Genomic DNA, 27,628 nt, shown 5'->3' on the forward strand with positions numbered 1-27,628 from the left:
AGTGTCAGTTTCCAGACAAAGTATTTCATTTGAGACATTTTCAGACATTCAAGGACAAAGAATTACACATGTAATTGTTGATTTTCAACCCTTAGATAGGGTAAAAATGTGCCCTGGCTTCATCTTGCCTACAGATAAGATAAGCATCCTGTGCTAACCTCACTAACCTTAAATTCTTTTTTTTTTTTTTTTTTGGTTTTTCGAGACAGGGTTTCTCTGTGTAGCTTTGTGCCTTTCCTGGGACTCACTTGGTAGCCCAGGCTGGCCTCGAACTCACAGAGATCCGCCTGGCTCTGCCTCCCGAGTGCTGGGATTAAAGGCGTGCGCCACCACCGCCCGGCAAACCTTAAATTCTTAATTCCTTGTTACTTACTTTCACCTCAGTTTATTAACACAAGATTTAGCTTAGAGATTTATTGCTTGCGTTTACCCTGAGAAACTAACAGAAAAGTTAATCAACCTTTTTATTGACTACGGGGTGGTATAAACTTTCCCACAGACTCAATGAAGACCTGTGCCATGGCCAGAGCAGCTGGTAGGTGCCTGTTTCTTGTGCAAATTAAGCTTAAGATTACTAAAATAAATGACAGCTCATGCTGGCAAGGATGTTAGGTAAGGGGCACACTCATTCACTGCTGGTGGGAGTACAAACTTGTACAGCCACTGTGGAAATCAGAGTGGCAGTTCCTTAGGAAGCTGAGACTAGATCTACCTTAAAATCAGCTGTACCATTCTTGGGCATATACCCAAAGGACTCGATATCCTATCACAGAAGTATCTGCTCATCCATGCTCATTGTAGCCATATTCACAATAGCCAGAAATTGCAAACAGCCTAGATATCCATCAATGATTGACTGCATAATGATAATGTAGTTTACACAATGGAGTATTATCCAGCTGTTAAAAATGTAAATTATAAAATATGGTGATATTTTATTTGTGCTGAAATGTGATTTTATTTGTATATTAATAAATAAAGCTGCCTGGGGGTCAGAGCTAATAGCAAGCCATTTAACAGAAGTCAGGTGGTGGCAGCACATGCCCTTAATCCAATCATATGGCAGGCAAAGTCTCTGTGTGTTCAAGGACACAGCCAGCATGGTGACACACACCTTTAATCCAAGTACCAACCACAGAGACCTGGAGGTCTGTATAGACAGGCAGTGACAAGGAAGTCATGTGATTGGGTTTAGAACCAATGAGAAGGCAGAACAGAAAGGCAATAAAAAGACGGGTCACACAGGAGAAGGTCTCTCTCTCTCTCTCAGGGGAAGGACGGCAGCAGCTGGTAAGCTAAAGGCTATTCGTTAGTGCTCTGACCTCTTGGGCTTTTAACTCTTTATTTGTCTCTGTGTTTCTTATTTAATAAAACTGTTTAGAATTACATCTACAATGAAATATGCAGGTAAATGGAAAAGCTAGAAAAAAAATAATGAATGAGGTATAACCCAGACCCCAAAAGACAAATACAGTATATTTTCTCTTACATATGAATGTTAGCTTTTAAGTATTCCATAAGTGTGCTATAATCTGTATATTCATAGAGGTTAGGTATGGAGTAAGAGACTAGCCGGAGGGGAGGATTTCCCAAGGAAGGGTGTAGCCAGAAGATTTCCTGTGTCCTGGCCTACCGGCAGTCGGAACAAATATCTCCCACTCACGTCCCCCAAGTAAACACAGAGGCTTATATTAATTATAACTGCATGGCCATGGCTCAAGCCTTTTGCTAGCTAGCTGTTATATCTTAAATTAGCTCATAACTATTAATCTATGCATCACCACATGTTTCGTGGCTTTACCTACATACCATTACATGTTGCTCCTTGGGCAGCTGGCTGGTATCTCCCTTGCCTTCTTCCTGTCTCTCTCTTTGAATTTCCCGTCTGCCTCTAAGCTGCCTTGCCATAGGCCAAACGGCTTATTAATCAACCAATCAGAGCAACACATATTCGCAGCGCACAGAAAGACATTCCCCCAGCAGAAGGGAAATCAATATAGTTATGGAGAGATGATGGCGGATTGGTGCAGGAGGATAAACAGGGAAAGAGATGGAAGAGAGGGGTAAAGGAGGGCATATGGGGAGGGGTATACTAAGGGCCATTTGAGAGGTCATATGGAAACCTATTACTGTAAAAGCATCTTAAAATATGTATGTATATGAAAGGACTGTGACAGCAAGCACAGGGCCTGCACAAGTTCTAATTGATGGGGTCCCAGAGCTGACAGGAGAAGTGGACAAGGGCTCCCACCTCTAAGAAGCTATTCTCAAGTGACATCTGCTTGCAAAGGAAAAATCAGTTTTCTTCAATGGAATGTCACTGGATATATTCACCACACTTAAGGGTAGGCCCCAGGCCCAGCAGTAGACGGTCAACACAAAAAAACTCAATGGTATTTTGTAGATGTTTTGTCTCTTAGTGCTTGGTTTGGGCATTTTTGTCTGACCTTTTGAGCATACATTCAAGTTTCTGATTTTGTGTTTTTGTGGATTTTTTTTGTGTGTGTGTGTGTAAATGTATTTCTTGAGTTTTTTATTTGATTTCATTATTATTATCACTATTATCATTATCATTATGGCTAGTTTGTTTTGTTTGCCTATTTGCTTTCTAAAAAGAGGGATACAATGAAGAAGGTTTAACATACTGAAGAAGGTTTTTGGTCTACTATGTACAGTGTATGCTGTGCCTGTGTATGTTCATGTTTCCATGTTTGTGGGTACATGTGTCTGGAGTCCAGAGACTGACATCTGTTGTTCTCTTTGATTGCCTTCTATTTTATGTCCTGAAACTGGGTTTCTCATTGGAACTGAGACAATTGACAATTGGGCTAATCTGACTAGCCAGCTTGCTGCAGGGATCCCTTGTGTCCACCTCCAGAGTACTGAAGTATAAGCAAGGGGCCATCTCCAGCATGGGTAGAAGGGATCTGAATTATGGTCTTTATGCATCAACTGAGGCATTGCCTCAGCTTGGAAAAATCTTAAAATGCTAAAGAAATACTGATTCTTTCTAGTATACTAAAGAGAAATAAAAAAAAAAAAGAAACAAAAGGAACATTCTTATTAACATTTTACTGATATTTATAACCTTTATGTATAATCTAACATCATCATTTTTCCACATTCCACACTAAAAATATTTCCACATTACAAGATGGAATAAATAAGCTATCCCAAAAGCATCCAGAAAAAATGATTTTCAACAAAAGTATTTGAATGAAGTTAGTGATATTAGATTAAGTAAGTTTAAGCAAACCTTGTAGTGGAAAGTGAAATGTTTTCATTTCCTCTTGTGTCAGAAGGCATCTATTCAAGCCCACTTTCTCACAGCCATACTTTTGAATGACGTGGTCATTCTGCAGGTTGATGCTGGATTTTAAAATGGCAGAAACTAAAGGTCCTGAAACAACAAAGGTAGTGCAAAGATGTGCATCAGAATGTGTCACATCTCACGGAGGCCAGCAGGATGGCTCAGTGGACAAAGGTGCTTGCTGCACAAGCCTGGTGATCTGAATTCTATCTAGAAACCCACTGTGGAAGGATGCAATTGATTCCTGGAAGTGATCTTTCGACTTCTGTGCACGCTTTGGCACAAATGTGCCTGTACTCACATCACACACACACACACACACACACACACACACAAAAACACATACACATCCTCAATAGTAATAAAAACCTTAGAGGGCATGCTTCTTACACAGGTTAAGCATGGTGAAGGCAAAAAGATATTATGACTCATCTTTGACTTGTAAAAGGGTGTGTGTGTATATGATTTCATATAGTTATAACAACATGAAGAGAAGCTGGGCATGGTGAGGTACATGTGTGATCCAAGCATTTGGGAAGGAGGCAAAAGGATCTCAAGTTCAAAGCAAACTTGGGCTACATAGTAAGACCCTGTCTCAAAAAATAAAACTAGAACAAACCAAGAACAGAGGCAATTAATTCCAAATGTGTTAAAATGATAAGGCTTTTTATAGAAGATAAAGGAAGAATGTGCTTCAGATCTAAGGTGGTCAAAGATACTTAAAGATAGGAAGCAAGGTGCCAAATCTTGAGAAGGCAGAATAGAAATGGTATGTTAGACCTCTGTTATAGTGCCTATCCATTCAAACAGCCCATTTTCTCTTTATCTACTTAAATCTCCTGCCATCTACTCAAGCAACACCAGCCCTTAACCAGGGGAGATCAGTGAATAGGTTAAGTACATGGACCTTCTTAAGTGGGACTGCATTCTGAAATGGGACAATGGTAATTATGTTGATCACACTTGCTTGTGTCTAGAATTTTAACTAAAATATAAAGAGAACCAACCAGTTTGAAAACTTCGTCTGTCTGATGCTATGAAAAGGGACAGACAGTTCTTCACTGGAGGCACTTAGCTTGCAGATGGCTTTCTAGTCAACATGTATCCTCCAAACACTATCTTTTTTGATTAAGACAGACATTTGGTCCTTACAGTCCCAAAAGCCAACATATCACAGTAGAAGAGGGCACACCAAGTTAGACAAGAATGTACAGAACTTGGCTTGCCAATGACAGTTCAGTAAGAAAGAAACAGATCTATGAGTCAAGTTGAGAGTGGAGATAAATGATACACCATTGGTATGCCAGGGTCAAGAGTTTGAACTTTTCATCACTCAATATATAGTGGAGAACAATAAAAGCTTCTGAGAAGGGAAGCAACAAAATATAAAGAGTAGCTTAAGAAATATTAACCTCAAATACTTGTGAAAAATAGAGCAGAGCAAAACTAGAAAGGTGCTACAGTAATACTGGCAAAAAATATTTTAACTAAAGCCTATGCAGTAAGAGGGCCGAAGAGATAGGAAAGTATACAAAAGAAATGTTAAACATAAACTAATTCAATCAAGAAAATATATGAGTGCTTATTGGCATTATTCTAGCTATGTATATAATAAAATTTGCTGTGGAATTTAAGTTACAGTTGGGAAGATGGACAATGAATAATGAAATAAGTGTTTATTTATAAACATAAATAAAAATAAATATTTACTATATCAAGTAGGGATAAGAACTACAGGTAAAAGGAGAGGAGGAAGAGGGATTACTGGACAAGGAAAATGGCCATTGTCATGTTTATATGTCAGGGATGGTCTCTCTGATAAAGTGGTATCTGAATAGAGATTTATAAGAGTAAAAGGAATGAGCCATGCAGAATGGGGACAGGGAAGCAAAATAAAAGGAAATCTAAAATTCAAGACTGGTGACTAAAGAGGAAAACAATGTACTAACATGGAAATTGAAGATGGAAGCCTATTATTTATGGATGAGATAAGATGTTTCTAGCTATGATGTAACTGAGAAGAAAGTTAACTAGTCAAGAAACAATGTCCAGGAGGCAACTGCTGCAATGAAAGACTGTAATCTAGGACATCAAATCTAGAGATGAAGACACAGGAGTCATCTATAGAAAACAGACAGTAAACTTGAAAACATAGATGAAAACTCCAAAGAAAAGACTAAAGGAAGATGAGAGATCTATGGACGATGCCTTGGGGACTTGGATATACTTAGGATGGAAAAATGAAATAAAATCTTAAGAGAACAGAGCAATGAGCATAACCCCTCTAGCTCCTTAATTCCTACAGAATAAAATCACTACTCCAACTCAAAGGCTGCAGACACAGTCATAAGTGGCATCCCTGGCTTCTTTCACTACCACCTCCTTCCCCTCAGCATCCACAATAAGCTGTATCTTTCAGCCTTGTCCACTCAAGACCCTTGTCTGAACCTCAGATCTTAAAATGATACTCTATGATGGACTCAGAGATATTTAAACAACAATGTATGCTAAATCAAATACAGCTGCAGATATGATATAGGCATCTACTAGGAGGAGAACAATGGGAATGTAGCAAAATTAGAAGATAGCACCAAGACGAAGGAAACTAGAAAACACAGTTCTAAAGGAGGTAGGAGGGAACAGCCTGTTAGTCCTACCTTTTTATGTCGCCTCAGTGCAATTATACAGTTGCTTAACTATTATTTCTGAACACAAAGAAGTACTATTGGACAATATTTACTTTTACTGTGTCTGAACTTTGATAATTCCTATTCTACAACCCATATTCTTTCTAAATAAATGTTAACTGTAAGTTAGTCACAGGATGTAGCCAGGTCTGAACAACACTGCTGTCATGGTTATGTATCTTTAAGCTCTAACTACTGTACCTATAGGTCACAGCTATAGTACTAAAAGTAGGACCAATTAAATTTCCCATCTATTCTTCAATGTGAATAATATCCATGTCCCTTTCATTAGTCAAAGCTAAGTTCTTCCTTTCCACCTATATCCTAGTAGGTACAAAGACTTAGTGATTGCCGAAAACAATTGTTCACAGTAATTTTGAGTTTCAACATTAATGATATCCAAATATCCTTAGATACCCAAGTTAATCAGTTTCTGAAGCATGAACCAATGGTTCCTGGTGTGTAACCTCTTTGGGCACTTGCCCACTTTAAAATTCTTTCTTCAAAAAAAAAAAAGACAAAGACACTTTTTTGTTTAAGTTAATCAGAATTGAAGATTTTGTTGTTGTTATTGTCCCTTACAAGAGTAAACTTTACCACATTCATGACATCTTTTTACAAATATCAAACAAGAATTAAAGTCATACCTCCAGTAGTCCTAGGAAACCTCTAGCTGATTTCTTCTTTTGTAGCCCAATGATATCAAAAAGAAAATTAGATGTTGGAGGAGGCAAGCTGAATTTCTGAAAAATATATTAAGTCTTTTTAAGAATGCTTCAAAACAGACAAAATACTCTTAAAGGTCTAGACTCTCATTGTTGGTTCAGACCTTCATAGAAGTCTAGGCTTTAACTATTTGTACTATAAAATAAGAACTGCTTCCTTAACATGGAAGAAAGTGAGGAAGTAAAAGAAGCTACATTTACTATAAAATCACCACCTGGAAATTTTCCCTCTCATGCTACATTGTAAAAAGGTCAACGTTAGAGGAATTTACAACTTAAATGTTTTCAGGGACTTCAAATTCTTTATTTCACTAGACAGCACATCAGGTAGTCAGGACAGATGAGGGTGAGTAGATTGAAAGCTTTAGCTACTTATCTGGGCTAAAATTCCAATTCTACAATGTATTAGTTAACTTTGGTGAGTTACTCACTTCCTTAAAAGTAAAATAAAACAAAATTCCTCTTACAGGACAATGTGGTCATTAAGACAATAAACAGAGCATGATTAATACAGGGCTGGGCATATGAAAAGTACTCAATAAAATGGAAGCAAAAGAGAATCAAGACCAAGGTAGATTGGGGCTCATGGACTCAAATCCTTCACGAATATATGGACAAGTAGGTCAGGGGGAAATAGAGCATGTTTTGAGACAAAAGAGCACATGGCCTTTTTTCTAGATGGCAGATGCTATTGAGCTCCAGATAGTATTCTAATGGCACCCAACTTAAAAAAATTTTCTTAGGTTTCTTTTCTTTTAGTTTGTTTTTAAATGAGATCTTGCTATATAGTCCATGCTGTATTCAAATTCAAACAGGGTCTTGTGCCCATGCTGGATTCAAATCCTTCTTCCTCAGCCTGTCAAGTGTTACAATTACAGTTATGCACCTCCATGTCCAACATTATGATTTAAGAGAGGTACAGATTTTATGTGAATTCTGCAATTTACAAAAATTCCATATTACAAATAAAATAGATTCAACCTAGAAGCTATATACTATAATTATAGAATAACTTTTCTGCTAGATTATCAAAGAAAATCACCGACAAAGCTAATCTAAACAGAACTCTTAGTACTTCTGCTATCTATACCCTTCCTGCCTTCCTGATGTTTAACTAGGTTATTGAGAAACATTCTCAGACTAATGCCCTAGCTTCAGAATGGGAGGCTCTAACTTAGCCCCTAATGCAAAATTTCTTTATCTTACATGTCTGAATGTCTTTTGGAGAAATCTGAATTCCAAATAGAACATGTTGAAGTGTAACTGACTCATTCCCTTCAGAATACAAACCACCTAAACACGTTGTTTTGGTGTAAAAGCTGGCACCAGCTGCTGAAAAAAAATCAAACCAACACAGCTAAGATGACATTCTCAGACAGTTACAGGCACACAGAAGACAAGCAGGAAACAGAGTGACTGACAGCTAATAAAACTTTTCACCAACCACTGACTCTGTATGACTCTATAACTGGAAGACAGTCCTTACTTCAAAGAATTCAAATAAAAATCTTTGTGAAAGGGCTGGAGAGATGGCTCGGAGGTTAAGAGCACTGGCTGCTCTTCCAGGGGTCCTGAGTTCAATTCCTAGCAACCACATGGTGGCTCACAACCACCTGTAATGAGATCTGGCGCCCTCTTCTGGCCTGCAAAGACACATGCAGGCAGAACATAACAAACCTTAAAAAAAATCTTTGTGACAAATAATTGTTATAATCAAATCAAATGTCAAGTGAAATGCAATGCATTTATTAATAAATGCATTGTCCTATTAATGTTTATTTAAAACTTTAATTATACTTATTTTATGTGTGACAGGGCGGAAGTTAGAGAACAACTTATGGCAGTTGATTCTCTCCTTCCACCTGAACATTTATTTTAAATCAGAACTCTGAGCTCATTTTACAAAGGTTTATCTCCAACATATTCTGTAACCCTTCCTAAACCAGCACATCAAATGAAGGCTGACTTCAGACTGATGGCAGTCTTCCTTTCTTCCTTCCTTCTTTTCTTTTGTTTTTTTGAGACAGGGTCCTGGCTGTCCTGGAACTCACTATGTAGCCAAGGCTGGCCTCAAACTCACAGAGATCTGCCTGCCTCTGCCTACTGAGTGCTGAGATGTGCCACTAGGCCCTGCCAGATGGCAGTATTTCTTGACAAAGAAGCTGGTTCTGAAAAATCTAGACAATTTATAACAACTGCCTCAGGGAAATGTGTGCATCTACTAATCTCTCGATGGGTATTGTGCTGGACAGTTTTTTGTCAACTTGACACAAGCTAGAGTCATCTGAAAGGAGGGATCCTCAATTGAGAAAATGCCTCAATAAGATCCTCCATATGCATTTTCTTAATTAGTGATCAATGGGGGAGGGCCCAGACCATGGTGGGTGGTGCCATCCCTGGGCTAGTGGTCCTGGGTTTTATAAGAAAGCAGGCTGAGCAAGCCATGATGAACAAGTTAATAAACAGCATTCTTCCATGATGCTTCCAGGTTCCTGCCCTGTTTGAGTTCCCATCCTGACTTCCTTCAGTGATTTACCTTGATGTGGAAGTATAAACTCTTTTCTCCCCAAGTTGCTTTGGTTATGGTTTTCATCATAGCAATAGAAACCCTAAATAAGACAGACATAAAAATATAATTTTCATAAACTATTAGTATCACTGACAGCATTCAAACAATAATATCATCTCTTTTTTAACTATAAAAGAAGTAAAAGACTAACCAGAATTATTAAGATAGTATTAATTTATAATAAGAAAACAATAATTAATGAGATTTCTATCAAGTCCACAGTAGGGGAAGCAAACTACAGTAGCTACAGTAGTCAGACAGAAATAATGAATAAAGTAAGTATACCAGGTGGTACAGAGATGGTTGCTAGATTTTTAAGTTTTTTTGAAGAAATCACCAATCTGGATTTTTATACAGAAATTCCCAAATAATTATTGACAGCTGTTAATTAAAAACAAAACAAAACAAAAAACTGGATACTCTACATGGCTAACAAATGTCATTAAGCTACAAACCAGTTTGAAACCTCTGGTCTATGCATAGTTTATCTCATACCTGGGGTTAGGAACAGTGGATTTACCCAGAACTGCATACTTCAGCAACTCACACAGCTGTCTATGGGTTACTTCATAATTTTCAGCAAATAAAATAGTAGATAAGCGAGTTTTCTGTAATGACAAATTAGAATACAGCATACCATAATGCTCATGAATGGCAAAAAGGCAATTATTCAAGTTTCTGATTATTTTAACATACATATCAACACAAAGACTGTTCTAATTAATTAAAAATAAAGGTCTAAAAGAGCCACTTGTGGTATGATGTCATTAGAATATTTTATAAACATTGGTACAGTTTTGTATTATGCATGTCTGTGTGCTAAAAATAGGCGTATGATTACAATGCAATTCATGCTTTCAAGAACTCTACTCCATTAGGGAATATAGGATGGATAATTCTAACACTGCAGGGGTCAGTGCTATTATAAACACAGAGGAGCAAGGGTATATTTGCCCTAGGGCTTAGGACAGTGGTGCTCAACCTTCCTAATGCTGTGACCCTTTAATACAGTTCCTCGCATTGTGGTAACCCCCAACCATAAAATATTTCATTGCTACTTTATAAGTGTAATTTTGTTACTGTTGTGAATCATAAACATCTGATACGCAGATGGTCTTAAGTGACACCCATGAAAGGGTCATTCGAGCCCAGGTTAAGAACCACTGGTTCAGAGTTTTAGTGAAGGCCTCTTTAAACTCTGGGGTCAAGCCATGTAGTATGGCTTGGCTGGAGCCAAAATTGCATAGTGTAAGCTGTGGCAGTATTACAATGGGGACAAGGTAACCAAATCACAAATCAGTGACATCTAACCTATCAGAATCAGAATTATACTATGGTTACAGAAAAATTTAAGGAAGCTCCTTGTTTCCCTTAAAAAGGCTTTGTCAAGTACTTATTTTATAAGGAGATGATGAATGGATGATGAATGCTTTCCCAAAAAGAGTACACCTAACTAAAACCAAAGCTTTAGTTAGTTTTGACAATTTATTAGTATTATTTGTTTAATAGGCCAAATTTTATAAATAGATTTAAATATTTGTCCATTAAAAATATAAAAGGTTAAGCCGGGCGGTGGTGGCGCACGCCTTTAATCCCAGCACTCGGGAGGCAGAGCCAGGCGGATCTCTGTGAGTTCGAGGCCAGCCTGGGCTACAGAGTGAGTTCCAGGAAAAGGCGCAAAGCTACACAGAGAAACCCTGTCTCGAAAAACCAAAAAAAAAAAAATATATATATATATATAAAAGGTTTTGAACTTATGCCTGATTATTAAGGTGGTTTTTGCTTTTTACAAAAGGCTTAGATAATAGAAAAAGGTGAAATAAATACATACTAGATAAACACCTATATAACTCAGAGATATTTATTATTTTCATTTTTTTCCTGGGAAGCAGCACAATATTATGGTTAGGAGTTCTGACTTCCAATGTCTTGAACAAATTTCGTAACCATTCTAAGACGCAGCTTCCTTACCTGTAGAGTAACTATAATTCTATATCATAAGATTATTGAGAGATCTGATAAGAGACTGCTGGTGCAATATATCAGTGCTAGCCACCAACACATCTTAAGTACTTAATAAATATCAGATATTATTGGATTTCTGCATAGCTGCGCTGGCTAGTTTTATGTCAACATGACACAAGCTAGTCTTCTGAGAGGAAGGACTCTTAACTGAGAGAATGCCTTTATAGGATGGGCCTATAGGTAAGGCTGTAGCTATTTTCTCAATTGAAGAGCAGTGTGGAAGGCCCAGCTCATTGTGGGTGGTGCCCCGCCTCCTGCAGGTGGTCCTCAACAGTGTAAGAAGGCAGGCTGAGCAAGTCCTGAGGAGCAAGCCAGTAAGCAGCACTCTTCCCTGGTGTCTGCATCAGTTCTTGCCTCCTGGTTCTTATACTCTCAGTTCCTGCCAGGCCTTCCCTTAGTGAAGGAAGGATTATGATCTGGACATGCAACTGAAATAAACCCTTTCCTCCCCAAGCTGCTTTTGGTCATGGAATCATGGTGTTTTATTACATCAATAGAAATCCTAATTTCTACAATGGCTTTAAGCCAATGTTGAATATTTACTATTAACTACTTTTTAAAGCAGCTGTACTAGGGATTGAATTCAGGGAACATGCAAGGCAAGTGCTCTACTATTCAGCCACATCACCAGCCCCTAGCCAAAGTTTTGAGAAATTTATTTGTAATAACTTATTTAATTCTTATACTTTTAAGTGAGGACTACCATCGTTTCCATTTTACAACAAAGAAATGAAGTAATAGCTTATAGAACCACAACTGGAATGCAAACTCCAAAGACCAAGCTCTTTCATCTCTGCACTACACTTCCCTAAGGGACTTTACAAACATCCATTTTTGCTTTGTAACCAGCCCCACCCTAATCTGTATTTTTCCCTATCAGTTATAGAATACCAATTTTAACATGTGAAAATAGTTCAGGAGAAATACATTTTAAAATGTATAATAAAAATTTTATACTAAAAACTCTTTCTTGGTGAAACTTTTTTTTTTTTTTTTTGGTTTTTCAAGACAGGTTTTCTCAGTGTAGCCCTGGCTGCCCTGGAACTCTGCTCTGTAGACCAGGCTGACCTTAAACTCAGAGATCTACCCGCCTCTCCCTCCCGAGTGCTGGGATTAAAGGCGTGCACCACCACTGCCTGGCTGGTGAAATATTTTTTAAAAATACAAATATTAGGATGAACATTCTTATTATTGATATCACTATTCATCTATCTACTTATTTCCTCAGGATAAATTTCCCATTAAAATGTCCATACATATTTTACTTCTTTATAAATATTGCTAATTCTGACTTATCTTTTAAGCCAAACTGTATGCAACTGATAAAGATTGAGCAAGATAGAGGTCTATATGGTAATAAACAATCATTGTTCCTAAACATTGGATACTAAGATCCTAAGTAGAGTAAAAAGGATGTCTCATGAGAAAGATAGATCAGAACTATGAACAGAAGCCTAGTACATCCTCATAGGACAGTACCTGAACAGCCTGAGGAATACACTTTGGCCTGGCAGTGGATGTTAGGAGCTATGGTACGCTGAAAGTGTGGTAGTTGCTTAGTACAGGATTTAGAGCCTGAACAGGGTAAGTGTCTGTGTAATAGGGTTGCTGGCAAAGCCTGTTACAATAATGAGGGCTCTTCAAATGTATTTGATCTGGATCTGAGCAGGGCAAAGATGTGGGAACAAGAGGTGGTGACAGTGATTAAAGATTAATCATTGGAGATAATAGGAGTTGTAGTTCTATCAGGAAAGGAAGTTGCAGATACAAAAAAGGAAGAACTACAAAGACCTCTGACTAGAAATAAATTGATTGGAAAGCACACATTTATTGTGAATTCAGGAAACTAGATGTAAATGCATGTTTGTATATACTTACAAATACACAGGCATACCCATTAACATGATCTTTTGGGACTACCAACATCCTAGTAGAATAAAGCCATCTATAATACCCCCATTTTAAATTTACAAATGTCATTCTTCACTAAGAAGAACGAGGCTGATTCCAGGGGCCCAGGACAGAGAAAGCAGATGCCCCTTCTCACCAGAAAGCAATAACGTTCTCAGAGTGATACAGCCATGTCATAACACAAAAGCTAGTTAATGATCAAATCTTGGCTATTTAGAGCATCAGAATAAATAGCCAGAGGGAGAGATGTCTCAGCATTTAAGAGCAATGGCTGCTCCTCTAGAGGACTTCAATTCCTAGCATCCATACAGTGACTCACAGCCAGTTACAACTCCAGTTTCAGGCGATTCAACATCCTCTGCTGGCTTCCTCGGGCATCATCAGGCATCTACATAGTACCCAGACATGCATATAGGCAAAATACCAATAGCATAAAATAATAATTAAAAAAATAAATAGTAAAGTCTGGTAGTATAGGACTGTAATCTCAGTTACTGAGGAGGCAGAAGAATCACAAGTTCAAGACCTACTGGGCCACAGAGCAAATTGAAGGCCGAACTTCATAACTTAGTGAAACAGCATCAAAAAAAGGTGCAGGTGTGTTTGTGAGTGTGTGTGTGTGTGTGTGGTTCAAGTGTAGAGTATTTGTCTATGGTGCTCAAGGTTCTAGATTCAATACCCAGAACCGAAAAATAAATGAACAGATGATAGCTTAAGGAGCAAAACAGATTACCTGTGAGTTCATACAGATAAATTAAAGTGGTGAAAAAGAGTGCTCTACAAAATTACAAAGAGAGTTTAGACAGCTTGGTAGCCACCATCTTATTATCTTAAGTAATCAAGGTTAATATCACCAACAATGGGACTAATCAAAAAGTCATACACAAAACTCCAAGAGAAGACTATCACTTCTGTCATCAGCTTTACTTCCGCTCAATAGGAATGCAAATTGTTTGGAAGCAGAGAATTCTGTTTAGGTGTACAAGGATATTCCTAGAATATATCCCGTTACACAGACCTTAATAAATATTCTGTGTACCTGACATTAAGTCAGTTTTGTGGGTTTTGTTGTTGTTGTTTTTTTTTTTTTTTGAGACAGGGTTCTCTCTGTGTAACTACCCCGGCTGTCATGGAACTCGTTCTGTAGACCAAGCTGGCCTCGAACTCACAGAAATACGTGCCTGTCTCTGCCTCCCGAGTGCTGGGACTAAACGCGTGTGTAGATGTATCTAACCTTCTTATTAAATAAGAAACACAGAACCAATGCAAAGAAGAAAGCCAAGAGGTCAGAGCTAAGAGCTAAAACCTTACCCTTCCTCCTGCGGTGGTCCTACCTCTCCGAACCAGAGCTACCCCTGTGTTAAAGTCTTTATATAGAGTTCCTGTCCTGCCTTCTCATTGGTTGTAAACCCAACCACATGACCGCCTCCTCACAGCCTGTCTGTATAGGCCTCCAGGTTTTCCATGATTGGTATTAAGATTAAAGGCATGTGTATCCAATAATGGCTGTATCCCTGAACACACAGAGACTTACCCAGCTCTGCCTACCAAGTGCTGGAATTACAAGCATACGCTACCACTGCCCTGCTTTCCTATGGCTTGCTAATAGCTCTGACCCCCGGGCAACTTTATTTATTAACATACAAATAACATTTTAATACAAATAAAATATCACCATACGCGTGCGCCACCACCGCCCGGCTACTAAGTTCTCACTATTTCACAGATCAGAGAACAGGGTTCAGTGCAGTCAGTTGGTGAGCCCTGATCCTTTTGCAGGGACCTTTCAAGTGGCTGGGACAAGTGACTCTGAGCCATAAACGACTTCGGGCCGCCTGCTGGGGCTCTCCTTTGCTCACCTTGGCTTTAGGCAGCGTGCCCTTAAGATCCCACGGAGGCCTACCCAGCTCTGTCGCCAGGGCCGAGGTCGGGCCCTCCTTCCTCCTCCTGGAGATCGTCTCCGTCTCTAGCTCCATCAGGCTGCAGGGAAGGATGAGCTGGAGCTGAGGACCCCGCAGGGTCCAGGAAACCGTGCCGCCGCTTCTCTCGGGCGCATCGCTGGGAACGAGTGACGGTTTATAACTTTCTCCCTCGAAGCTGCTCAAACCAGTTTACCGCGCTTTGCCCTCGCTGACATTTCCCTTAGGGAGGACTCGGCGTCCACGTCGCCCCAAAGGAAGGCGTCGCGGACTTGGAAACGCTACCTGAAGCACGTCGGGGGCGGAGCGAAGCTGCTCGCCCTCCTCCAGCCTCGGTCCACGCCCTCCCGGTCCGGAACCGCCCCCAGGCGCGCCTCACAGACCGCCGACGACCGCCGCTGCCGCTCTAAACGCTCGGGCCCCCTCAGCCGCGCCGGCGTTTAAACGGACCGGAAGTGAGGGCAGCCGACTTCCGGCGGTTGAACTCAGGACAGAGTGTCGGGCATGGCGACCAAGCGGCTGGCGCGGTACGCTAGGGGTTTCCCCGCAGGGTTGGCGGCGGTCTTCCGCAGCCGTTGTGTGTGGGTCTGGAAAGGCCCCGGGTGGAACCTCGGTCTCGGGCCTCACGCCGCCATGCACGCCAGGTTGCAGGAGTCCGAGGGACCGGGTTCTCTCAGAGCGGCGTGCTGTGTCCGATCTGTTCCTGCTAGGCTCTGGGAAACGCCTGGAATGTGACGACGGTGCTGTGCAGATTGTTCTCAGGCAGGTGCCACTGCACCCACTGCGTCAACGTGACCTACCTAGTCTGATTTTATTGTAAGAACTCCTGCGGACACATTTGAAGTTTGTCGACACAGTGTGCCAATGCCAGGCATAGTGGAGCGCGCCTACAATACCAGCGAGGCAAGTTCGAGGCCAGCCTGGTGGTCATGTTCTGGCAGGCCGGAGCTACATAGCTAGACTGTCTCAAAACAACAATAAAACTAAATCCAAAACGAAGGAAAAGCTATGTGATGTGTTAGTAAATAGCATGGATTTCAGGGTTGGAGAATCCTACCAAAGGTTAACATACTATAGCTATCTTTAGCAAATTACCTTGTTTTCTCATGCATAAAATAAGGGTTGCAGACATATCTACCACCTGGAATTGTTTAAAAGCAGTTACCACCTTAGTTTAATATTTGCTGGTGAAATAGCCAATAAATGTTAGCTTTTAACCCAAATCCCACACTGGCATCACTTCTTGTCTTTTTCAAAAAGCCAAAGTAACTACTCCAGGTATCCTCTCGTTAAAGCTGTATGCAACAGATTTTTGTCTCACCTACATATGAGACCATGGTTAACCTTTTTTCCTTCTTTGGACTCAGTATCTTGCTGTTGGGGGTCCTTTATCATAGATTGCCTTCCAGTTGTACTCTGGTTGTCTTACTTCCTCCCCTAGATTTTAGGAACAGGCATCATCTCCTGAGAACGTAAGCAAGGCCTTGAAAAGTACAAAAATAGCTGAAGGTTTTTAGTCATGTTTACAGCCGTTTGAGTTCCTCAGGACTAGTATAAAATGAGAATAGATAAAATTGGTGTTTGCCAAGTCACTTGACCCATGCAGGTAAAATGCACACCCAAGAGAGGATGGCAGTTAGCACAAGAACCCGGATCTTGTAAAGTCTAGCTCTAGCTTCCTTCAGTCAGTACACAGCTGCTGTTTGAGACAGGGTCTTGCTATGTACTCAAAGTCTTCTTAAGCTCAATTCTGCCTTGGCCTGCTGAGCACTGAGCTTGCAGGTGTGTGCCCCACATCCAACTCCAGTTACAGTACACTAATGAGGACTGTGCCATTTCTTCAGTGCTATTAGTTTGATAGCTTGTTCTAACTGCAGTATAAGTGCGTTTATTGATCTTATTGGATTTTGCATTTTTAGACGGCTTGGATTAATTAGGAGAAAGTCAGTTGCACCAGCAAGTGGGAATCCAGGAAGAAGCAGATTCAGTAAGTCCCATGTTTAGTTTTCATTTGGAAGCCTTGGGTTTGGAACATGGACAAAGCCTAAGATACTCTGGTCTTTTGCAGAACAGACGTATGACTACTTAATTGTTATTGATTTTGAATCTACATGCTGGAAAGATGGGAAACACCACAATAGCCCTGAAATAAGTAAGTTTGGACTGCCAGTGGGCAAAGTTAGTGCTCAATGAGTCTTAATGTTTCTGGATATGAATTAGTAAGAAAACAGAATGCTGTAAGCTGGTAGTTTAGTATAAAAACTGTCTGGCTTAAAGGATAAAATGCCAAATACCTGAATGTGATTATGCAAAGTAGCTAATTGTTTTAAGATTATATTTAAAACTTTGATTGGATAGAAACTGGAAAACAATGGCTTTGCAATAATAGAGTATATTTTAAGGCTCTTGTAGTCTTCATATTTAATTGTGAAACTAAATAGACACATAACTTTGATATTTTGACTTATTCCTTGATATAGCTTTATTATAATTTTGTTTCTCACAGCTTTGGTTATTTATTCTAATAAGCTTTTGCTGGGATTGATTGTTTAATAATGCTGTTATTAAAGCAGTGCATGTTTAGGATGATTTGTATATTCAGGCTGGGTGTGGTGGTACACATCCTTAATCCCAGCACTTAGGAGACAGAGACAGGTGGATCTCTATGAATTTGAAGCCAGCTTGGTCTATATCAGTAGTTCTCAACCTTCCTAATGCTGCGGCCCTTTAATACAGTTCCTCATGTTGTGGTGACCCCCAACCATAAAATTGTTTTTGTTGCTACTTCATAACTAATTTTGCAACTGTTATGAATTATAATGTAAATATTTGATATGCAGAATATCTGATATTTAATGCCTTTGAAAGGGTTGTTTGACCCCCCAAAAAGGGTTCTGACCCACAGGTTGAGAACCACTAACCTATATCAATTTCCAGGACTACGTATTGAGATCCTACCTCAAAATAAATAAATAAATTTAAAAAATGTATATAAGTGTTAATCCATGATTCTTTCATTAGTTGAATTTCCAGCAGTTTTGTTGAGTACAGCAACTGGAGAGATTGAATCTGAGTTTCATGCTTATGTACAGCCTCAAGAACATCCAATTCTTTCTGAATTTTGCACAGAACTGACAGGGATAAAACAGGTATGATGCAAATTTTAAAAGTTCAGAAATCAGTTTCAAAAAATAAAAGCTATATACCACTTGGAATTAAATTTATTCAGTGTTAAGAGAAATAATGCTCCCCCTCCAAAGTCCACTGGAATGTTGAAAAAAATCAGAATAATGCTATAAACATAAAGGTCAAGGGTTATAGCTCAGTGTGAGATGCTTATCTAAGATGCATGAAGCCCAGGGTTTGGGCTCCAGAGAGACAGTTTATTTTACAGAGTAATGTAGCTCTGTCTTTTACTTCTGTGAGAGTAAACTTAAAGACTATACTTCTGTGAAACTTTTGTGTACCAGCCTAGTTTCTCTGACCTTGGTGAATTCGAGTCACCGCAGTATTACATCTTACTATACATCTTACTGTCTTTGTAGGAGATAAACTTTTTTGTTCTGTCTCCCCATAGTGCAGAGTTGTAATAAATACTCAATATCAGAAATTCATTTGTTGACTTCAGATTTTGTGGCTCAAATCAGGTTCAAGTTGATGAAGGAGTCCCTCTGAAGATTTGCTTATCCCAGTTCTGTAAATGGATTCATAAGATTCAGCAGCAGAAGAAAATCATCTTTACTACTGGGGATTCAGAGCCTTCTTCTGAAGTAAAATTGTGTGCTTTTGTTACTTGGTCAGGTAAAAACATGAGTTATGACTATAAATCACAATGGGTAGCATTGAGGCTGAGGAGGTGGCTCAGCAGATACAGTGCTTGTTACACAATCATGAGGACCAGAGTTGGGATCCTCGGAACCCATGTGAAAGCCACATGGGCACAGTGGTCTATCTGTAATCCAAGGACATGAGGTGGAAACAAGGAATCCCCAGAGCAAGCTGGCTAGCCACACAGCTAAAACAGCAAGTCTTAGGCTCAGTGAGGAACCCTGCCTCAACAGATAAGGTGGAAATTCCTGATGTCAGTCTTACCTCTGCATATATGTACATGTGCATGTACACACACATCCGCACCCCCACACTTGTGAACATGTGGCACATACATACCACATACACATATACCCCACTTACCAAAAAAGCAGCAGTATTCCCACAGTGTAGTCCTTGATTTCTAGTTTTTTTCTTGTTATCCTAGAATTATGCTTGTTGACCTCATTGACCTGGGAAAGAAAATCAAGGGCCACACAGATGTGCTGTGGGATGGTCTGTATGTCAAATGTGTTGCTGATTGGTCAATAAATAAATCACTGATTGGCCCGTGGCCAGGCAGGAAGTATAGGCGGGACAAGGAGGAGAATAGAGCTGGGAAGTGGAAGGCTGAGTCAGAGAGACACTGCCAGCCGCCGTGATGAGAAACAGCATGTAAAGATGCCGGTAAGCCATGAGCCATGTGGCAAGGTATAGATTAATGGAAATGGATTAATTTAAGCTGTAAGAACAGTTAGCAAGAAGCCTGCCACGGCCATACAGTTTGTAACCAATATAAGTCTCTATGTTTACTTGGTCGGGTTTGAGTGGCTGTGGGACTGGCGGGTGTCAGAGATTTGTCCTGACTGTGGGCCAGTCAGGAAAACTCTACCTACACAGATGCTAACTAAGAAAAGCAAATTCATTCATACTTTTAAAATCATGATTCTGCAGGCCAATAAGAAACCCTGTCTCAAAATGAGATGGGTGGCACTTGAGGAATCACCTGAGGCTATCCTCTGAGTTGCACACCCACACACTCACACCAGCACATGTGCACACCCACACACACCAGCACATGTGCACACACACACACATAGGCACCTGCACACACACAGAAGATATTATTTTGAAACAGTCACCAACTTAATTTCTTACTGGAGAGTTCTATGAGGTGTAAAGTAATATAGAACATATGAGCATTAGTTATTAGCATAGCAGTTAACTCTTACTGCTCTACTGTATCATGTTTTGTATATTTTATTTGTAAGTGGAGAAGCGCTGATATCACTGTCCTTTGTTCCAATCCCCTTAATTCAGACTGGGACTTGGGGGTTTGCCTAGAGTATGAATGTAGAAGAAAGCAGCTCTTAAAACCCGTGTTCCTAAACTCGTGGATTGATCTTAGAGCAACTTACAAGGTAAGGATCAAAGATGGGAGCGTGTTCACTTTGTTTCTGGTGAAAGGGGGCTGTATTTTATCTTACTGGTGCAAATTTCTACAAATAAGATACTCTTAATTTGGAATGTTCACATAAATATATATCTTAAAATATATGAGACAGCACAGCGATAATAAATTCCAAATCTGATAGAACTAAAAGTTATGAGAAATAACTTCATAGTCTCTATAATAGTCATTATATTTTTTAATGTCTTTTTTTTTTATTTGATTAGCTTTTTTATAAGAGAAAACCCAAAGGACTAAATGGCGCCTTGCAGGAAGTGGGAATAGAATTTTCAGGACGGGAACATTCTGGTTCGTATAAACTGATAATCATTTTGTTATGTAAGTCATTTGAGTTTTGTAAAATCTCTCATATTAGTTTCATTTAGGGGTAGTGCCATTATTAAAACCTTTCAGCCTAAAAAATGTTCCTAACCTATATAACTCAAATTATTTTTGGTTTTTGAATTACCAGTTTCTTTTTTTCCTTTTCCCCAGTTTTCTGAGACAGGGTTTCTCTGTGTAACAATCCTGGCTGTCCTGCAACTCACTCTGTAGTCCAGGGTGGCCTTGAATTCACAGAGATCCCCCTGCCTCTGCCTCCCAAGTGCTGAGATTAAAGGTGAGCTCCATCGCCACCTGGCCGCCCAGCTGAATAACCACTTTCTTGAATTTAAATAAAGACCACCATGCAGTGGTTCTAGTTGGTTTAAAAGTAAATAGATAAATAATAAGCACATCAAACAGAAACATAAGTGCCCAGATAATATGATGGACTAGTGAAAAAAACTGAACAAATGATGGTCTGCACAGAATGCTGGTCACAATTTTGGAAGCTGTCTAACAAATTTTCACCTGTGTAAATACAAGGCATCTTGCATTGGCAATGCTGTCACATCTTCCCACAGACCAATTTCTGATTTTTTTAAATTCAGTAGGTGGTCATAAGATGAAAAATGTGCCCCAATTTCTGTTTAAATGCGATTTGTTTTCTGTTATTTCTTTGTTAGTACCACGACATTCAGTGTTTGATACTTTTATTTCCTCAGGCTTAGATGATTCTCGGAACACTGCTCTTCTTGCTTGGAAAATGATCAGGGACGGTTGCCTAATGAAAATTACCAGGTCCTTGAACAAGGTTAGTGTGTCTTGCCTCTTCTGTCATTTTGAGCTCTAGAATAGTAGTCATAGGTTCATTAAAATGTTGGTTTCAAACCAGTGGCATTTCCTTTTTTTTTTTTTTTCGTCATATATAATGTCTACTGAAGAAATTACACAGTTTCTAAAGCAGTGGATTTGTCTGTGGAATCATAGGTTCTCACTAAGAAGAATCCCAAGATTTTGGTCCAAAATTTGGGTACAGATCAAATTGAAGAAACATCTGCCTGCAACGTTAGCATCCAGGGTCCCAGCATATATCAAAAGGAGCCCAAAAGTATAGTAAATACCCAGGAAGATGCTCAAATGAATTTAGTTTGTGTGAATTCGTCTATAAAGGAACAATTACAACTAAACGTGGATCTTCACAATAACAAACGTTGCATTCCTCTTTGCACTACTAAGCCCTCAACTTCTGGGGAACAATTGGGTTCCCCCACTTTGATGCAGAAGCAAAGAAAAAGTGAGCAGCTTGCATCGAATGACAAGTCAAAGTCCTCAGCACTTAACTCCAACTTGGTACTTGTATCTACGACCATTCCATCTGTTAATGTTGTTTCTAATGCAGAAGTGGGCTGTACTTTTGACTGTTTACCTATGTTGGCTGAGTGGGAAGATGTAGTTTTACTTCCATCATCTCAGGCTGAACAAGATAAAGATTGTGTGCCTTCGATTAGTGACACAAATGTAGATACTTCTTTTAATTCTGGAGAGAGATCGATGGTTTTAAAAGAACCAGAAATTCTTAGTTATGAAAACTTTGAAGACCTCAAGGAAACTCCTCAAAACTTTGAAATATCTAAGTCTATTGTGTATAAGAGTCCCCATAGTACCGTCTATAATGTAAAGGGAGCTAAACATTCAGGTTCAGATACTTCTGCTTTTAAATTACCTGGATGCAAACCATTTACCTTCAACAGTCTTAATGCCAATGCATCACATCCTTCAGTTTTGAGGAAACAACCTCTTCCCTTAGGTGGTACTAAAAGGAATTCACCTAGTCCCCTACCTTTCCCACGAGCGAAAAAGCAAACCTTCAGTATTCATGAAGAAAAGCCTGCATCATCTACTTGCTCCCCAGGAGCCTCTTCCCGGAAAGTTCTTTCCTCCATATTAACATCCATAGTTAATCTACAAGAGCCTTGGGAGAGTGGGAAGATGACACCTCCCTTATGCAAGTGTGGCAGAAGATCTAAGCGGCTTATTGTTTCTAATAACGGGCCAAACCATGGGAAAGCCTTCTACTGTTGCCCTGTTGGGAAATACCAAGAAGACAGAAAATGCTGCGGTTATTTTAAATGGGAACAAACACTTCAAAAGGAAAGAGGCAATAGCAAAGCTCTATCTCGTTCCTCAGAAGGACTCACTTTCAGCTCTCCAGAAACAAGCCATATTCATGACAGAAATTTGAATATTCCTGTTAAAAATCCTTTACGACTCAGACCGTCAATGAGAAATTGATAAACTCTCATAAAAGTGTCAGGTTCGAGTTCCGAGGTCTCAGCATACCTGGAGCTAAAGCCACACCGAGGCAGTTCACACTGACGGAAGGAAGCAGATTGCATGACTTCCACTCTTGCCCAGAAGTCGGCTGTCAACTGTCTGTTGTCTGTTCCTGTCAGAATCATCGTTCCTTAAATTCCCTAGCATGTGTATTTGGATTATGTCACATAACTATATTTCATATATTAACATTTGCTGAATTTATCAAACTATCATGAACCACCAGGAAAAAATACTTTTATAAACCATTTATTAGGTTAAATTTACTAAGTAGCCATAGTGCTTGACAGCTGTCTCTTATAGATAGACCTTGAAGCAAATTTCAAACTACTTTCAAATTACTTGAATAAAAATAGGACTAACAAAACCCTTACTCAAATTTCAGGTAAATATTCTAAGAATTATGACGATTTTCTAAAAACAAGTCACTTAGTTTTTTCAAAGCTTGAAGATTTGTTCTGATTTGTATATTAACATATTAGAATTATTCAGTTAAGTTTTGAAAACCAGTGAGGCAGAGATTTGCTTTGGAAACTGCTCCTGAAATAGATTTTAAAACATCTCAGCAACCAATGACATTGTTTTATGTTGCCAAATTACAGGAACATTTACATGAAAGTATAAGGATTGACTGTTTGATTTCAGAATTCAGTCTCTGATGTCATTACTACAAAATACTTTAAATCCAGTTTAGAAGCAACCTGCCCATATAACCGGTGGTTCCTGCAGACTTGTAGACACTTTGTTTGTTTATAGATATTCGGACGATTAGTGGATAAGTTTAAATGGTTTTCCATTCTTTTTTCCTTAGTTCATTTCTTTTGACCTTCCCACTGACAGTCTTTGGCAGCTCTTCAATAAATTCTATCTGTTGGCATTAAAAGGAGGAAAGAAATTAGTCCAGCGCTTGGACGCTTTAGTTCATGCCAATTATTTAATAGCCCTTTTGGCTTCTAGGTGAAAGGATGGTTGAAGTTTTTCTTTAGTATTATAAGCTAATTGACGGAATTATATTAGGGGCTTCAGTTTAACCTCAAAAGTTTTGATTATCTATTATCATTAGTTCTATTTGGAACCTCTTGTGTAGCATATTTAAGGAGAAAGGTCATTTGAAAGGAAAAAAACAAACAGCTGAAAAATTTTCCAAAGCACTGAACAGATACAGTTGTACCAGGGATGCCTACCTTTCTGGGGTATTTGTATGGCGCTGTAGTCTTTTTTACATGCTCCTGAATCTCCTTTTTCAGTTGTTCTCGATCATGTGACTTGTAATCAGGATTCAGAACAATAAAAGCTTTTACTACCTAAAGTAAATATGTAAAACATCCAATGAGTTATTCCTTTTGTGCCTTGATGTGTTTTGTCTGCTTTGGCTCACTGTGAATCTTCCTGGGAGAGTGAACTGGTGAGGGAGGGCATGCTGCAGTTTAGTCCTCACTGTGTGCTCTAATGCTAACTAAGTACCCAGGAAGTTCTTTCTTATCTATCTTTTCAGTACCACTGAGCTGGTGGGACCTGCTTGGCTCAGGATCACCCTTGAGCACCCCCTCTGACTACAGTTTGAAATGTACGTTCTGATCTGAGTCTGATTACCTGTGTCCTTGGCTTCCTGTTGGAAACCTGGCAGTACACTAAGTACAACCTCTGTGAACAACCAGCTTCTAGGGCCTACTCAGCCCCAGTCCTCATTGAAGGGAGCGGCTCACTCAGCCCAGGGATTCTCTGGGGGGTTGGAGAGGGTTTAAGATAGTCTTGTCATGTATATCAGGCTGACCTTGAACTCACAGCAGTTCTCCTTTTTCAGCGTCCCAAGTACTGGATTACACTACTCCACTTGGCTTAATTTTTCCTCCTCAGTAAGGATTAAACACAGAGACTTGTGCAAACTCAACAAGCATTCTCTCTCTGAGCCTCGAGCTACACACGCAGCCCTTTCCATGCGTCCTTTATATGAGGCTGTAGCGATTCCATTCACCACTTTGCTATTGTTCTGGCCCACTTACATGACTGAGAAGCAGGAGTAGAAATGAGGACTGTGGCTGTACCCACAAGGCCTGTTCCCTAAAGCCTGTTCTTCCCAGACTGTTTTGGACTTTACTGGAGAAGGAAGAAGTCTGAGTGAGATCCTGTCCAGTTGTTTTATTCTTTCCCGGGCACTGCCAGCACTGCCACTCACTGCTTCTTCCCTAGACGCAACACTCTAGCTGAGGCAATAGTATTTACCACCAAATCCAGAGTTCCAGCGCGGGCTAGAGTTAGAGAGGCCCTTATTACAACTCTTGCGATTAACTACCCTGTACTTAGGAAACTGAAAAAAAATTTTTTTGTTTTTGTTTTTTGAGACAGGGTCTCTCTGTGTAGCCCTAGCTGTCCTGGAACTTGCTCTGTAGTCCAGGCTGGCCTCCAGCTCACAGAGCTCCACCTGCCTCTGCCTCCTGAGTGCTGAGATTAAAGGGATGCACTACTACCACCTGACTAGGAAACTGAAATCTTATTAAACTTATTTTCTGCACTCCTTAATCTGAGAGGAAAGCTTAATCAAAAATTATTTGAAACAGTCACTTAGAAAAGTCATTTGGTGAGAATTGACAACTTGTAACTAAAATATTTACACACTGAAAATTGTTTACTGGGGAAGTTTTTTTTTTAAACAATGTATGACCAGTTACCTTTTTTTGTCTTTATCAAAAACCCGAATATTCCTAATTAACAAGTTGATATCATTGGGAAATTATACAGCGGTACATGTGTTTGTTGTGGGTAGAATTTTATCCTATTATTTTTTATTATTTTATTTTTGCAACTTTATGAACATTTTTGTTAACTGAAAAAAATTAAAACCATTTACAGGCATTAGTTCACATGTTAACTTTTATAGCTTTGATAACATGTACTTTATCTTCCTAAGTTTTTATAAGCCTTTACAGAAAATACTAACTTCACAAAAAACATTGTAACATTATGATTAAGAGTATGAACACTGAAAAAAAAAAAAGCATGAACACTAAGCTGGGTGGTGGTGGTGGCACAGGCTTTTAATCCTAGTACTCAGGAGGCAGAGACAAGTGGATCTCTGAGTTCCTAACCAGCGAGATCTGCAGAGTAAGTTCCAGGACAACCAGGGCTACACAGAGACCCTGTCTCAAAAAACCAAAGACCAAAATAACAAAACAAAAAAATATGAACACTGAAGTCAGACAACCTTGCCCCAAAGGAGTTTGTTGTGTGATCTTGATAAGCTAAGATCATCTCTCTGTTCCTCAGTTTCTTACTATATAAGAGTGCAGATTTGAAAAGCTAGCCTAAATATGAGGCTTAGGATAGCATCTGGAGCATAGGAAGCCATCAAAAAATGGCAGATCTCAGGTACAGGAGTGAAAGTTCAAAGACTAGGGGGTTTGCATTTATTTGCTTTGCTTTGGTGCTTTTTAAACCTAAAAAACCATCATGTTGGGCCAGCAAGATGGCTCAAGGAGGAAAGGCACTTGCTTCCAAGTCTGACGTCTGAGTTTGGTCCCTAGAACTCACATGGTGAAAGGAGAGAGCTAACTCACAAAAGCTGTCCTCTAACCTCCACCTGAGCACCATGGCACAAGCACACACGTGCACACACAGGAAATAAATAAATGTAATTCTGAAAAAAATAATTACGTAAGCTTCTAAGTTTCTCTGAAATAGAAGTGTCTGTGGCTGGGCCAGTCCATGTAGCAGCCACTAGCAATGTGTGGCTATTTAAATTAGGTCTCTTTAATCAATCTAGCCATGTGACTGGTACCCCTATATGTTTATTTACTAGAGGATGCCAGTGTAGAGCATGTCCATCACTGTGTATATCCAAGTCCAACAGTGGCCTGTGACCTTTGTCAGATTCTTAGAGCTATACAAGCTAAGGAATGGAAGGGCCTAGCCATCTCAGCAAATCTTCCTTTGTTCCTTTCTTTTTTAAGGATTTACGTATTTCTATTTAATGTGTATGAGTGTTTTGTCTACATGTATGTGTGTGCACTATGTGTGGACCTGGTGCATGGTGGCCAGAAGAGGGCACCGGATACTGTAGAATTGAAGTTATTGAGTGTTCTGAGCCCTGTGTGGTTGCTGGGAACTGAACCCAGGTCCTTTGCAAGAATAGCAAGTGTTCTTAACCTCTGAGGTGTCCTTGCCTGCATGCATGCCTATGTTCCTTTCACTGCTCCTCCTTCCTTCCACGTTCCCATGGTTTACAAATAGTGTTTAAAATATTAAACATCATTTTTAGAAATAACAGAGCTCATCTAATCCCTTTGTCCCTATTGGAAATCATGTTTTTTAAGGAAGATTTATCCTGCTAGGCATAGTAGTGCACACTTATACTTCTAGCATTTTGTTGTTGTCATGTCTTTGCTGAAGGGGCTAGAGAGATGGCTCGGTGGTTAAGAGCACTGGCTGCTCTTCCAGAGGTCCTGAGTTCATTTCCCAGCACCCACATGGTGGCTCACAGCCATCTATAATGGGATCTGATGCCCTCTTCTGTTTGGTGCCCTCTTCTGTAATGCAAACATACATGTAAATAGAACACTTATATGCATAA

At 39.6% G+C, this 27,628-nt stretch overlaps 3 protein-coding genes across 13 annotated transcripts in view; 1 reads left to right on the top strand and 2 right to left on the bottom strand.

Annotated features, from left to right (window-relative positions):
- Rexo5 (RNA exonuclease 5) overlaps positions 1–15,203 on the bottom strand; it is a 49,945-nt gene extending 34,742 nt beyond the window's left edge. The window contains 7 exon segments of the mRNA XM_052760909.1: positions 3,257–3,400; position 5,747; positions 6,645–6,740; positions 7,929–8,015; positions 8,018–8,051; positions 9,787–9,899; positions 15,087–15,203. Of these exon segments, the coding sequence (XP_052616869.1) occupies positions 3,257–3,400; position 5,747; positions 6,645–6,740; positions 7,929–8,015; positions 8,018–8,051; positions 9,787–9,899; positions 15,087–15,203 (592 nt within the window).
- Positions 15,204–15,557: 354 nt separating this feature from the next.
- Eri2 (ERI1 exoribonuclease family member 2) lies at positions 15,558–23,172 on the top strand. 2 transcript variants are annotated; one of them, XM_052760874.1, is made up of 9 exons: positions 15,558–15,673; positions 17,066–17,133; positions 17,215–17,298; positions 18,168–18,295; positions 18,794–18,947; positions 20,274–20,374; positions 20,631–20,712; positions 21,450–21,538; positions 21,715–23,172. In XM_052760874.1, exons 1-9 carry the CDS (start codon positions 15,651–15,653, stop codon positions 23,017–23,019), a joined length of 2,034 nt encoding a protein of 677 aa, XP_052616834.1. In that variant the 5' UTR covers positions 15,558–15,650; the 3' UTR covers positions 23,020–23,172. The 2 variants fall into 2 exon arrangements, with proteins under 2 accessions (XP_052616834.1, XP_052616835.1); XM_052760875.1 differs by lacking the exon at positions 15,558–15,673 and having other exon boundaries at positions 17,112–17,133; positions 17,220–17,298.
- A 122-nt stretch (positions 23,173–23,294) lies between these two features.
- Acsm3 (acyl-CoA synthetase medium chain family member 3) overlaps positions 23,295–27,628 on the bottom strand; it is a 30,645-nt gene continuing 26,311 nt past the window's right edge. For 9 of the 10 annotated variants that reach the window (XM_052760881.1, XM_052760884.1, XM_052760883.1 and 6 more), the window contains one exon: positions 23,295–24,365. In XM_052760881.1, the coding sequence (XP_052616841.1) occupies positions 24,108–24,365 (258 nt within the window). In that variant the 3' untranslated portion in view covers positions 23,295–24,107. The remainder of the gene's footprint in view (positions 24,366–27,628) is intronic. The other variant, XM_052760886.1, reaches the window with a different exon arrangement.

Source organism: Peromyscus californicus, unplaced genomic scaffold (genome assembly GCF_007827085.1).
Source record: "Peromyscus californicus insignis strain IS unplaced genomic scaffold, ASM782708v3 Scaffold_4__1_contigs__length_199733344, whole genome shotgun sequence".
NCBI classification, from domain to species: Eukaryota; Metazoa; Chordata; class Mammalia; order Rodentia; family Cricetidae; genus Peromyscus; species Peromyscus californicus.